General features: G+C 45.7%; 1 protein-coding gene across 5 annotated transcripts in view; it reads left to right on the forward strand.

Annotated features, from left to right (window-relative positions):
- The window catches only part of Stim1 (stromal interaction molecule 1), a 241,258-nt gene extending 227,380 nt beyond the window's left edge, over positions 1 to 13,878 (forward strand). For 2 of the 5 annotated variants that reach the window (XM_008854105.3, XM_029556660.1), the window contains exons 8-13: positions 2,301 to 2,468; positions 2,918 to 3,018; positions 3,284 to 3,519; positions 4,805 to 4,897; positions 6,737 to 6,803; positions 11,990 to 13,873. In XM_008854105.3, coding sequence (XP_008852327.1) covers positions 2,301 to 2,468; positions 2,918 to 3,018; positions 3,284 to 3,519; positions 4,805 to 4,897; positions 6,737 to 6,803; positions 11,990 to 12,506 — 1,182 coding nt within the window. In that variant the 3' untranslated portion in view covers positions 12,507 to 13,873. Of the gene's footprint in view, positions 1 to 2,300; positions 2,469 to 2,917; positions 3,019 to 3,283; positions 3,520 to 4,804; positions 4,898 to 6,736; positions 6,804 to 9,306; positions 9,344 to 11,989 lie in introns of all 5 variants that reach the window. The other 3 variants (XM_029556661.1, XM_008854107.2, XM_008854106.2) reach the window with 3 other exon arrangements.
- The last annotated feature ends 331 nt before the right edge of the window (positions 13,879 to 14,209 follow it).

Genomic DNA, 14,209 nt, shown 5'->3' on the forward strand with positions numbered 1-14,209 from the left:
GGCATACTGAGGAAATACCTGACCAAAACAAGACCAAAAACCAGCAGGGCAAACACCAAATCCAGTAGTTCCATCTCCAACTTCTGGGACTTTACTTTCAAATGGCTTAGATTGCTCAACTCCTCCAGCTACATGCAACATATATCTTTGTCTTGGGTTGGTACCACTACCTGTATGCAGTGCTCCGTGGTAGATGTCTCACGGCTCTGGAATCTAGAATATCTTCTTTGGTTCTCTACTGCCAACCAGGCTTCACCTTCACAGTTTTATGCAATGGCCTATCAGGGCCTTCTTTATGCAGAAACACCCCTGCTGCATGTTGCCTGGCCTCAAAGGCTCTCTGAAACCTTGGAGGAAGATCCCTTCACTCTTGCATCTTTCCTACCTCTAAAGCCAGCACCTCTTAACATTGCCAAGTTTGGCTGCCAGACTGAGATTGCCTCTCCCACCCCCCACTTCATCCACGTTCTCAGCTTTTTTCTGTTGTGGTTTTCTAGGAGTAGAGAACCCCTCCAACATTTTCCTTTCACAAGTTGGAGGCTTAGCTAGGTGTGGTCTTGCTTCTTTTCATTCTTTAAATATAAATCTCTAGGCTTCTGCTTAAAGACTTTAATCTCCTAATCAAAGAGAGTCACTCCTTCAGCACATGCCTTGCCTTCAACTTTAGTCTTCCTGGTGTTCTTTTTCAATCCAAACTGTACATTTTGTATTTCTTTCTGTCCCACTTGTTCTTTTTCACTGTAGATCTGCAAAATAGTCACCATTAATAGCCATAACACCATTTTTAGTTAGGCTGCCTTGAAATTTCCTCTGCCAAAGAAATTAGTCCATTGCTTTTCAAGTTCTCAAGCAAGCTCTTAGGCTGTGGGCAGCAGCCAGACTCTTTGCCAGAACATTACAGTTTCTGCCTAAGTCCTGATTTCCCTCTGGAACTGCTTTGCTCTCAGCACTATTTTCTTCCAGGCTCCTACTAGAATGGCCTGTTAAGTTCTGCAAATAGCATTTAAATGCTTTTCTAGGCCAAACTTCCAAAGTCCTCCATATTCCTCCCAAAACCCACATGGTCAGGTTCTTTACAACCAACATCCCACTCCTGGTTCTGTATTAGTTTTCTGTTGCTGTGATAAAACACCATGACCAGGGGAACTTATAAAAGGGATTAGAGTCAGGCGTGGTGGCAAGAGGTGGCCAGAGGAACAGTCACATCTTCAAGCAGGCACGGGAAGATGAGAGTGACTAGAAATCTGTCAAGGCTTAAGAACTCTCTGAGCCTACTCCCAATGACACACTTCCTCCAGCAAGGCCAGACCTTCCAAAATAGCACCACCATCAGGGGACAAAACATCCAAATACTTGGAGCCTGTAGGAGAGAGTCTCATTCAAACCACTTTAGTAACCAAGAGGAGGAGCAATGGCCAGGTATTGTTTGAGGCTCTGTGAGACCCTTTGTTGACAGCTTCAAAGGAAGAATCCATTCCTGGCACTGAACTTTTTCTTTGCTAGCCTATAGTGTGTGGTAGGGGCAATGTCCCCATTATAAGGTAACTCATTTTCTCTCTTTTTATATTGTATAATTATATACTCTAAGAAGCTTTTACAGTGGTAGGTTTCCATATGACTTTTTCTAAGCAATTAGTGTTAGTTATCCCTTCCTATACTCCCTCCTCTTCCTTGCCTTCTCATTTCCCATCCCATTTAACCCTTCCTACCTCATTATTCCCCATTATCATCATTATTATTCTATATTTTATCTCTCTCCCTACGAAGCCTTCTCCCATGACCCTTACTAGTTTCCTGACCTCTATGGGTTTTCCAAGACCCTTTCAAATCTTAATTTAGAACAAAAATTGAAGAGCTGGGTGCCAGCACCCAAAAGGCAAAGATAGGCTGATCTCTGTGAGTTCAGGATTAGCTTGGGCTACATAGTGAGAGCCTATCTTTAACCCACTGCCACATTGTAATGCCTTGAGGCCCTTACATAGACCCCACCTCTCAGTAAGATGATTTTCCAGCTGACCCATTCCTGAAGAGATCAGGAAAGCTTTCTGAGAGTGGCTGTATGACCAGGAGAGTCAGATGATGTGATAGAAAAGTGTTCTGAAGCAAAATATCTCAATGTGAGTTCTTCTTGACATTATTAACGATGTGATCTTTAGTAGGTTGCCTTTTTTCTCTGAGCTTATGTGCTTGTTGCAAGAGTTGTAAAGTGGATATGGACTCTGAATTGTGAAGCATGATACAGAGATATTGGAGAGGGTGTTAATATCAACAAACAGACCCACATCCTCATGTCCTCATAGGTTCGAGAGGCCTTGAGGAAAGCAGAGAAAGAGCTGGAATCACACAGCTCGTGGTATGCTCCAGAGGCCCTTCAGAAGTGGCTGCAGCTGACACATGAGGTAGAGGTGCAATACTACAACATCAAGAAGCAGAGTGCCGAGAAGCAGCTGCTGGTGGCCAAGGAGGGGGTGAGACGTGCTCTTCTGGGGTCTCCTTTTACCCTTCCCTCTCTTCCCTTCCCTCTTCCTTTTTACCTTCCCTTTCTCTTCTCTGCCTCATCCCAACCCTCGCTCTGTGTGAAGAGATACACTGGCAGCTCCTGGTAATGTCTTAAAGCTTTTGGAGGAGGAACTGATGGTAAAAGGGTAATCCCTCCTGCCTTCTGGGAATGATGAAGCCAGCAGAAGCAGGTAGAGGGAAAGCCTTTCCAGCCCCAGGTGCCATGGGAACAGAGGTCCTCCTCAGGGTTGGGTAGTTTCCTTTATTCTGCTATCTTCCTCTCTTTCTCTTTCTCTTCCTTTTCCTTGTGCAGCCTCAGTTGTGCTAGGAGGAGGGGAACCAGCCTCAGGAAGGCCTTCCTCACTTCTTCCAATCTCTACTTCATGCTCTCTTTAAGCTGGGGGCCTCATCTTTGCAGGCTGAGAAGATAAAAAAGAAGAGAAACACACTTTTTGGCACCTTCCATGTGGCCCATAGCTCTTCCCTGGATGATGTGGATCATAAAATCCTAACTGCTAAGTAAGTATCAACTCCAGCAACACCCATACCACCTTTGGAATTTGAAGTTGCGTGAGGCCTTTAACCCCAATTCCATTTCCTCATGATGGAGCGACAACTCAGGTCTCCTGCCTGAGTCTGATCCAGCTCCTACCTTGCTCTTAATTAATTTATGGTAGGTTTTATTAATACATAACCCCCTAATTTATTCCTCTGAGAAGTGACCTGATTCTTATTGGGGTTCCCACACAGTCCATATCTGCAGTTCTTTTTCATCTGTCCTTAGGCAAGCACTGAGTGAGGTGACAGCGGCACTGAGGGAGCGCCTGCACCGGTGGCAGCAGATTGAGATCCTTTGTGGCTTCCAGATTGTCAACAACCCTGGCATTCACTCCCTGGTGGCTGCCCTCAACATAGACCCCAGCTGGATGGGCAGTACGCGCCCTAACCCTGCCCACTTCATTATGACTGATGACGTGGATGACATGGATGAGGAGATTGTGTCACCCTTGTCCATGCAGTGTAGGTGACCTCTTTGGTGGGGACAAGAGAAGTGGCCTTTGATGTACAAGATGAGAAATCTGTTGTTTCTGCTGTGCTTTAACAGCCTTGGGGGCAGATAAGGAGGGAAACAGTCAACTCCTGATTTGGGTGGTTTTTCCTTGCTGTTTGCCCTCTCTGTCATTCTGTCTGTTGTGTGTTTCTCTTCAGTCTGTTTTTCTGTCTAGTCCTCCTTCTTCTTCCCCCTGCCATCTACCCTGTAAAAAAGTCTCTTTTTGATTTACAGTATAAACATAGCACGCATTTTGACTATTTGTGTTTGTTTATTTTCACTTTGTTTCTTAGCCCTAATTTCTAAAGCAGATGAATGGAATGATGTCTTTCTCTTTCTCCCTGCCTTTCAAGGCACAAGAACTCCATATAGCATCAGTCCTTTAAAGTAATCTAGCCCTAAAGTCTCCAGGCTGGAAGGCATTCTTGCCGAGGAGGGAACTCCTGCACAAGTGTGTCTGCCTCTCCACCCAAACTCGGACCTCGTCATCCACTGTCCTAGTCCTTCCTCTTCCTTCTCGAAGATGATGAGTGCTGGTGCTAAAGAGAGCAGAGCTGAAAGGGATACCATTCTGTAGAAATTCTGTAGTAACTTTCCCTTTCCTGGTCCACAGTTGAATTTTTCTTTGGATGGGAGGTTATTTTAGGTAATGGTAAAGGTGTTGTCGTGGGCCCATACCTTATCAGTGTAGAGACAATGACAGAAAGCCAAGGCTGATCTAGTGGCTCACTTTTAGGAGACCAGATACTTTCCCCTACTTCCCCTAAAGGCCATATTCTTTAATCAGGCTGGACTCCCACTCCAGACAAAATTTATTTGTAAATTTTCTCTTTTTTTTGAGACAGTGTCTCAATTCTTTTGCCCTGGCTAGGCCTGGAACTTGCTATATAGATCAGACTAGCTTCAACTTACAATGATCCTCCTACCTCTCTGCTAAAACCCAGGGTTGGGATTATGGGCATGTACCACCATGCCTTGTTGCAAATTTCTTGGTAGTAATATGTCCTTAGTCAAGCCTTTCTGATATCCTGTTAGGTCTTTAGTCAAAGGCCTAACAAGATTTGGGTCACTAACAGACAAAGTTGGATCCTAACTTACTGTTCTAAAGTCTCCTGTGCTCCCCTTGTTGGCAATGGGGCTCTGACCTATTCATCCCCTTCCCCGAGCCCTTCCCATATTCCATAGATGATGAACAGGCCAAAACCCTTCATAAATCAGATTCTCTTCTCCTTTTGGCCTGGCTGTTGACCCTAGATGCTGCCTGGCTGATGGGGCGTAGGTTCAGTGACCGCTCTCTCTGCTCTACATCCGTCGGCTCGGATGATCAATCCCTCTGGAAATACCCGGGTTTGAGGAGCCCCTTTGGGGCTTTTGTTTTTCCGACTTTTGGGACTAAAACAACACTCCTATTCATTGGGCCCCTTCTCTTGCCTGCCTCACACCCCTGCCTGCTCCCTTCGTCCCTTGAGCACTGTCCCTACTAACTTCTGTAAAGGGTTCGGGGGTGAGAAGAATCAGCCTGCTCAGCTGAGGACTGGAGACAACATTCATGGTGATGGAGGCTTAGGCCTTTTCCTTCAACCCAGCTATACAAGTGTCCTGGTGGAACCTTCTTCCAACTGGGTTGGGAGGGAAAGAGGAAAGGAAAGAAAACTCCCATTTTTTCTTTTTCATGTTTCTTCCCTTTCCTCCCTGTTTCTACTTTCTCTCTCCTTCTCTTTCCTATTATGGGCTTCTTCTTCTTTTTTTTTTTTTTTTTTTGAACTCACAGGGATCTACCTGCCTCTGCCTCCCGAGTGCTGGGATTAATGGCGTGCACCACCACGCCCAGCTAGCCTCCCTTTTATGCCTTGAAAGCTACCAGCTGCAGAAGCCCTGCCTCCTAACTCTCTATCACTATGGGATTGTGTTCCCTCCATGGGTTATCCTTCCAAGGCTCTGTCACCCTTGCAATCTTTGCCTTTCTCTCACTTCTAAGGAGAAAGCATCTTCTATTTAGGTGGATCTGGGATTGAGCACAAGGACTTGCTCTGGCACATTCCTAGGTTACCTGCTATCCCCCAGAGGATGGTAGTTATTATCTTCTAAGAGCTTGATTTGCAGCATTGATCCAGGAGCTGGATATTGTTATTTACATGCTTATTATAGGAAATTTGGAAAGTAGAAAACAGGTACATAGTAGCATAAAAAGGCATCTGTTTTTCCACAACAGCTAAATACTTGTTCTTTCAGTCTTTTACTCTTAAAAATGTAGATAAATAATAATAACCACTACCATTAATTTACAATGACCTGTAAAGGTATTTTGGAGATTCTTTCTTAAAAGTCTCAGAACAATCCTGCAAAAATTCTGAGAGTTTTACAAATTCTGAGAGTTCCTCAGCAGGCCTGGAACTCTCTCTGTAGACCGGGCTGACCTTGATTTCACAGAGATCCATCTGCTTCTGCCTCCTGAATGCTGTGATTAAAGGTGTGCACCACCATGTCCAGCTGGTTTTTGTTTTTTGAGACAGGGTTTCACTCACTATATAGCCCAGCCTAGCCTCCAGCTCACTTTGTAGACAGTTGGCTTCCAACTCATGATCTTCCAACTTTAGCCTGCAAATGCTGAGATTATAGTTGTGTCCTACCACACCCAGCTCCAGAGCATTTTAATAGATATTTTCCATGTTATTAAAATCTTTTTATAAGCATCACTTTTAATTAATATCTGTCATTTCCCAGCAAGTGGATGTATTCTCATTTTCCTATTACCCCACCTTTATGTTCACTTTCGTACAATTATTAATGATCCAGTGAACATGTTTGTGTATTAGTCCTTGTCTAAGTTGTAAATTAGTTTCCGAGGTTGGCTGTTTTGAAAAGGCTGGTTCTTAGTGCTCTCCCGGACCTTGCCCCAATTCCCTTTCCTCTACTGCCCTGCCTGTTTCCTCCCACTAACTGCCTTGCTACCTCCCTTTATAGTGGCATTGGCCTTAGGTCTTCTTCCATTGAAGTTATCACTAAAACTGACCCGGGCACCTCATTTCCAATTTCCCATCCTTTCAGGTCCCCCTAGAGGGAGGTTTCTGGGAGGTGGTACCCCTTTCTCCAGAGAGGTCTCTAGCAGTTATATCTTTATGGGTATCTGCTTGCCTGGCCAACTGAGATTGGCCCTTCCTCACATTCTCTTTACTCTCCTTACAGCCCCCAGTCTGCAGAGCAGTGTCCGGCAGCGCCTGACGGAGCCACAGCATGGCCTGGGATCTCAGAGGTTGGTAGAGGGCGAGGCTGGCCACTTCTTGACAAGCCGGGTATCTCTGCGGCGAATGCGCAGCCTTTCATCTGGACAGTCTTTCAGTTCTGAAGGCTACGGGACCAGCCCTCCATCTGCCTCTGCTTCTTCCTGCTCTTCCACCACCACCACCACCACCACCACCACCACCACCACCACCACCACCACCATCAATACCGTCCATGTTCACCCTGTTTATTATCACCACAGCACTTCCTATTTCCTCCAGATGGATCCCTACCCTGACCCACCCCCTTCTGACAGCACCACTGTGATGCCTGGGCATTCAGAGAGCTTGGGGTATCAGCTGTCTCTCTTCTCATTCTTCCTTCCCTCCTTCCCTTTCTACTGCTTTTACCTTGGCCTCTGCCTGCTGGCTGCTGCTTGATGACCACCTCTAGGGGGTGTGGTGGGGGAATCTCCCTTGTCCTTTCCTTTCCCAGCGCTGAGACTCCTTAATTAAAGTCAGCCTCATTTCCCATACCTTTCTCCCCTTTGCTGTTTGGGGTTTTCTGACTCTAAAAATGAGTAACAGTCCTCTTCCCTCATGATCCTGTAGCACTTTTGCCTGAACTGTGCACTTTTAGATCACTTATCTGAGAGGGGGTTCCGTTTCCTTTATTCCTTCAACAAATATACTCTGTGTGAGATTCTTCTGGCCATGTGGAGTCGTAGATGCTAAGATACAATCCCAGCCATCATGAGCTATAGTCTTGTCTGGGGAAGTCTGGACAGTTAACTGAATGAATAAATTACGGAACAATTTGTTAAGTGCTATAGGGTGTTGAGGAAGGAAGACTGACTAACAGTGTGTACCTGGGTGGAATGCTTCATACAAAAGCGGCAACATTTGTGGTAAAATGCTGTGATTTGAGAAAAGAATAAATATTCTAGTTCAAGTAAACATTATGTGTAGAAGCATGGAACATATTACCTATTTATGATGAAAATATTGCATATATATTGGAGAGAAAAGAGGGGCAGAAGGGACCAAAATGATGAAAAGCTCAGAAAGGCTAAGCATTTAGCCTTTACCTTTTCAGAAATGGAGAACCATAAAAGGGTTTCTAAATGAAAGTGAATTGGTTATATTTCCATTTTGAAGGACCAGTACGATGGTTCAGCAGGTAAAGGTGCTTGCTACCAAGAATGATGACCCAAGTTCAGTCCTCAGAACCCACGTGGTGGAAGGAGAGAACTGACTCCCCAAAACTTTCCTCTTACCTCCACATACATGCCACAAGCATGTGCATGCATGTGTATACACAAAATAAATAAATCTAAAAAAAAGGGGGAAGCATTTCTCTTTTAGAAATAACATGTTAGTGGCCTGTATGCAGGAAAGGAGGAGGAAACTAAGGAATTTGGAGTCACTACAACATACCACTCAGGGAAGTAATGAGGTCTTGGCATGGAAAGATGAGTTACTTCTAACTGGCAACAGAGGTTATAAAGGGAAGAGTCTGGTATGACATGGAGGGTTCTAGCTTGATGACTAAATGAGTACAGCACAGAAGAGACTTGGGGATTTGGGACAATAAAAGTTAAACAGGTATTAAAATGCTCATTTGTTAGAGCAGAAGTTAAGGTTCTGAGAGATTAAGTAATTCCCCCCAGGTCCCAGAGGTAATTAGGAGGTGGGCACAGGCTGAACAGGGCTTTCCATTCAGAACATTTTTGTCCTTCTGCAAGGTCTCAGTAAATAAACTAGAAAACAATTAAAAGACTCTCCCACTGGGCGTGGTGCTGCATACCTTTAGTCCCAACACTTGGGAGGTAGAGGCAGGCGGATCTCTGAGTTCAAGGCCAGCCTTGTTTATATAGTGAGTTCCGTGCCAGCTGGGGCTACAGGGGGACCCTGTCTCAATAAAACAAACAACAATTAAAAAAAAAAGAAGAAGAAAAGGCTTTTTCCATGCCCTGTTCTGGCAGCTCGGTGACTTTTCCTGCCAGTATGTCCAGATGTTAGACTAAGGCTCAGGTAGTAGCCTGACCTTGCCTGGAGTCCAATTAGCTTAGGGGACCCTCAGAAAGGATCCCTGTTTAGAAATATCGCTCATCTCTAAAGTTATAACCATGGCCCAGTCCCAGTTGCTGGGCTGTAGCCTGCTGACTCTTGCTTTCTTTTGGCTCTGCCTCACTCTGGCTTCCCATCTCTCGAGCTCTGCCTTGTGAGCCTCTGGATAATTATTCTTGAAGTGGCTGATCCTTTCTCTTCCACAAAGGGGCTGCCCTTACTAGGATCATTACTCTGCAGAGCTGCCCATTTTCACTCTCATCCTCATTTTCATCTAGAAGCCTAGGAAGGAAGAGTGCTCCTTCCAGTACAGATGGAGAGGACTGGATTGGGTTGGGAAAGCTGTGGGTTGCAGTGATTTCATGCTCCAAGGTCTAAGCCGAGGACAGTGGGGAGGAAGGGCGGGTAGCATCTGCATCTACCTGGCCTGTTCACTGCTTAATTTTCTTTTGCACCATGCACCAGAGGATCATCTCTAAAGGCAAACAGGCTCTCTAGTAAGGTTAGTAGCTTGGGATGGGAGGCCAAGGCAGCCCAGACTCTGGGGAGGGATAACCCCTGGCCCAAAAGGTCTCAGAGTTTCGGGGAGGGAAAGTGAGCTTGCCTCAGTGGGATTTTCCCCTCTTATATCTACTTAGACTTTCTCCCATTTTTTTTTCTTTTTTCCTTTATCTTTCTTTGGGACTCTTAGCATTTAATTTATGAGAGAGGCATGGAAAGATAGGAATCAATAACAAATGGGTCTGTGGGCCAGGAGGAGTGAGGCAAGGAGGTCACAACCCTTTGATCTCTTTTCCTTGGTGTTATGAAGGTAGGAATTCCTAGGATCCTTACTTCCTCAACTTAAAGAGTCCCCTTGTATTCAGTGTAGTGTGTATGTGTAGTTGTTCCTCAAAACTTCATCACACATTGCTTAGTGGTCTATATGTATGGAGAAGGCAGGGTACAGAGAAGATTGTTGTGGTGGGAAATTGTTTTTTGTTTTGTTTTGTTTCACATAGAATCTCATGTAGCACTGACTGGCCTCAAATCAGCTATGTGGCTAAGTGTGATCTTGGACTCCTGATCCTCCTGTCTCTACTTCCCAATGGTTGATAGTATAGGCATACAGTAGGATACCCAGGTTTATTTTGTTTTGTTTGTGAGAAAGGGTCTTTCTATATAGCCAGACTAGCTTTGGATATGGGGAAATTCTCATGCCTCACATTCCAAGTGCTTGGATTATAGGCATGCGCTATTATACCTGGCAAAAATACATTTAGATAGAAGCAAGGACCAGTGTTGTATATATGAAATCAAACATGACACTGAATATTTATAAATAATAGACTGTGACTGAAACAGTATTTGTAGCATTGAAATTAGAGCCGAAATTGCTCTCTCCTGTCCCTTCCCCCAAGCTCCTAGAATGTATTGGCCTATGGAGTGGCTGCTTAGTTACTTGTTTCCTGAGAAGTAAACCTACAGTAAGGCCAGTTGTGGTGGCACACACCTTTAATATCCCAGCACTGGGAGGCAGAAGCAGGTGGATCTCTATGGGTTCAAGGCCAGCCTGATCTACATAGTGAGTTCCAGGCCAGTTGGGGCTACAGGGAGAACCTTGTCTCAAAAAGACCAATAAAATAATAGTAAAATAAACCTACAATAGTTATGAACCAACCCTTTGCTTTTGCCTGTTTCAGGAGGCTGGTACCCTTCCTAACTGCTGACCCTCAGCTTTCTTCTTTCCTGTGTTGCTTTCCTTTCCTACTCGTCTCTTTTTCTTTGGCTTCCTGACTCAAAAGTTTATATATTTCCTTGGCCCTCTCCTCTGCCTCTGTTGTGGGTTCTCATGAACCTGGGAAAGCTGAAGAGGGCATCAACATTGACAGGGGACCCTACTATTCATCCTTTTGTCACAGAGGCAGGAGCAGTAGCATCTGGAATTAGTTCATGACCTTCCTAGGGATAGCTAGTCCCTTAAAGGGTTTCAAGTTCCTGAACTAGCCATGCTGTATATGTCCAGTGTGCAGGGGCCCCATAGTTCAGCCCTGCAAAGAAAGCCTCTTGTGATTGGCCCCCACATTGGCCATCTAGCTTGGCTGGCTTCATCACCTTCATTTCTGTAATACTCTGCACATTTTCCAAATGTTTTGTTAACATTTTTAGTTCTCCATACAATTTTATAAAATAATGGAATCCATACTGGCTTAATTGGGCAAGAATTGAGGTCCAGCAAAGTTAGATGTCTAAGACAGAAGAGTCCAGAGCTCTTCTCAACCCCTGCTCCCTAAAGGCCAATAACCTATCTTTTTATGCCTCCCTTCATTATCCCTGTCAGCAGAGCTCTGAGATTGACCTCATACTTCCTACTATGATTTGAACTCTGCAGTATATCTCTGTGACTTCCTATGAATCCCATGAGAAGATAGGAAGAGACAACATATTGGTCTTTGGGACTGAGTGAGGGATTGTTTGCAGCGCTGGTCTAATGTCTCCCTAGCCTGGGTCAGGCCCATTGACTGCATGTGCCCTATTCCTTGGGTCTGGCCCAGACTGCATGTATGCTAGGCGTGATGGGGTTAAGTAGGGGGTGCGGGGGAGACATGGAAAACAGTGACTCAGAGCAACATGTAGCTTCTGATAGCTTAGGATTGAGACATAAGAAACTTAGCTAGCTATGGGAAGGCAGAGATCTTGTTGAGGGGGATACCTGTGGAATTAAAGCTTATGGTTGTACCAACATAGCACCTTGGTACTCAGCAGGGATAGGGCCTGGGAATTATGAAGCTATTTGCCTGATTATGATGGTATATAATGACATTTGTTTTTTGTTTCTTTGTGTCTGTCTCTAATCACTTTTCCCTTTCTCCCTTTGATCCTTTATATGTCTACCCACTTTTCTTCCTCCATAACTCTCCTCTGTTTCTTCTCCAATCTATCTCCATTTCCTGTTCCCCTTCCTCTCTTCTCCTGTACTGATGGCTTACTCAACTTTCATTATTCATTCCTCTTTCCTTTTCCTCTGCCTCTTCATCCTTTTTGTCTCTGCTACCCGTCTCCATTTTCCTTCCTTTTCTGCCCTCTCACATCACCCCTTTTTCTTCTCCCTCTTTCCATTTCCCTGTATTGTATATGTCTCTTTCTTCCTCTCTCCTGTATCTTGCAGGGATTTGACCCATTCCGATTCGGAGTCCTCCCTCCACATGAGTGACCGCCAGCGTGTGGCCCCCAAGCCTCCTCAGATGGGCCGTGCTGCAGATGAGGCTCTCAATGCCATGCCTTCCAATGGCAGCCATCGGCTGATTGAGGGGGTCCATCCAGGATCTTTGGCGGAGAAACTACCTGACAGCCCTGCCTTGGCCAAGAAGGCAATAATGGCGCTGAACCATGGCCTAGACAAGGCCCATAGCCTGATGGAGCTGAACCCCTCAGGCCCAGCTGGTGGCTCCCCACCTTTGGATTCTTCTTATTCTCATAGCCCCAGTTCCCCAGACCCAGACACACCATCTCCAGTTGGGGACAGCCGAGCCTTGCAGGGCAGCCGAAACACACGCATTCCCCACTTGGCTGGCAAGAAGGCTGTAGCTGAGGAGGATAATGGTTCTATTGGTGAGGAGACAGACTCTAGCCCAGGCAGGAAGAAATTTCCCCTCAAAATCTTTAAGAAGCCTCTTAAGAAATAGACAGAATGGGGTGGCAGTGTTAAAACAGCCTGTTCTTCCCTGGGTTTTCTGCCTTTCCCTCCCTTCAAGATATCTGGCCCCTAGAGTGGGACATGGAGGGGTTGGCCCAAGGGCCTGGGCACTGTACATACCTGCCCTCCTCATTCTGTGCCCATCATCATTATTTATTAACTGACCACCATGGCCTCCCTGCCCTGCAACCCTCCCAACCACGGGCTGCTGCTGTCACACCCTTTCCACTTCAGCGCATGTCTTAGTTGCCGTTCCCTCAGTTTCCAGCTCCACTTTTGGAGTTCAGCTTCTGTCTCTGCTGTTCCAATTTTGAGGTTTGGTTTTGTTTCTGTCTCCTGCTTTCAGGCTCCTCCCTCCCACTACTCCCAACTTCCCTAGCAGTTGTGGGGAAGCTAGGAGGAGGAACTTCTGACACCTGTACCTCAGATCTAGTCATTTTACCCAACAGTGGTTCTGTTTAGCCCAGACTGGGCCAAGGGCCTAATCTTTAGGGTCTGTTCTTTGGAGGTGTGGTGGGCTCGAGGGAATCTTATCCTGGAGCTCATTGGGGCTTCCAGAGGTCTGTGGAGGAAATGGAACCAGCTCCCAGGGAACAACTCATCAGAATTTTTAAGAGAAGTCAGGTTGTGATGATGGAGAGACTTCTCTTAGCTGGAGGAATGTAGATGCTAAAGCTGTGGGCTATGAGGCAGTTACCATTTCTCTCATCTTGCCCACTTCTGCCTTCCTCTTGCCCCCACTCCCCTATATTGCACGAGTGTGTCTCTTAAGAGGTGCTGTCCTGAAGCTCCATAAGCATCAGTACTACTGGGACTCAGGACAATTGGCTCTCCTGCCTATGGGAGTCATAGTCATGACACAGGGCTCTTGTGGAGCCCTGGGCAAGGATGTTGTATTTGAATCAAAAGACAGTTTTAAAGTGAAAAAAGAAATCTGAATTTCCCAAGTGCCTGCACAGCATCCTCCCTCTGTCAGACTCCATTTTTTACTGCATAGCCTGGGCCAGAGGCTCAAAAGGACACAAGTGGTTTGGGGAAAGGGTGGTGAATGAAGATGGTGTATGTATGTGAAGGCTGCTGTGTGACCACTTTCCCCCAGCACCTCCCATCTTCCAGACAACTCTCTCCTTTACCTATTTTTGCTATGGCTGTAAAGGTATTTTCCCCTCTGCCCCATTCTGGCATGCCTTTACCCTGAGATCCTAATTTGGGCCTGGGTTGGGTATAGCTGGGGCTGGTCTTAGGAGGGTGCTAGGCTACAGTCTGCCTTGTAACCCCCTGGGCACCCTCACATGGGTTTTCTGTGTTATTTCATAAGACTCTTTGAAGTCCAATAAAGCATGTAGGAGATTTTAATCTCTGATGACTCTCATTGTGTTCTCTCTGGCTTAACAAAAAGGGACAAAGGGACTAAGTGGGTTAAGGCAGTTCCCACCAAGCCTGACAATCTGTTTCATTCCTGGCACCCATGTGGTGGAAGGAGAGAACCAACTTGGAAAGCTGTCCTCTGACCTGTACATACATATCATGTGGCACACACCTGGGGAGGGGACATGGGATGGTCAAAATATATAAATATTTTTTTTTAAAAAACATTCATTTTTTTATGTGTATGCGTGTATTCCCTGCATGTAGGTAAGTACACCTGTGTCGTGCAATGCCTGTGGAGGTCAGAAGATGCTGTTGGATCCC

The sequence above is a fragment of the Nannospalax galili genome, unplaced genomic scaffold (genome assembly GCF_000622305.1).
Source record: "Nannospalax galili isolate Female #2095 unplaced genomic scaffold, S.galili_v1.0 scaffold1387, whole genome shotgun sequence".
In the NCBI taxonomy this organism is placed as follows: Eukaryota; Metazoa; Chordata; class Mammalia; order Rodentia; family Spalacidae; genus Nannospalax; species Nannospalax galili.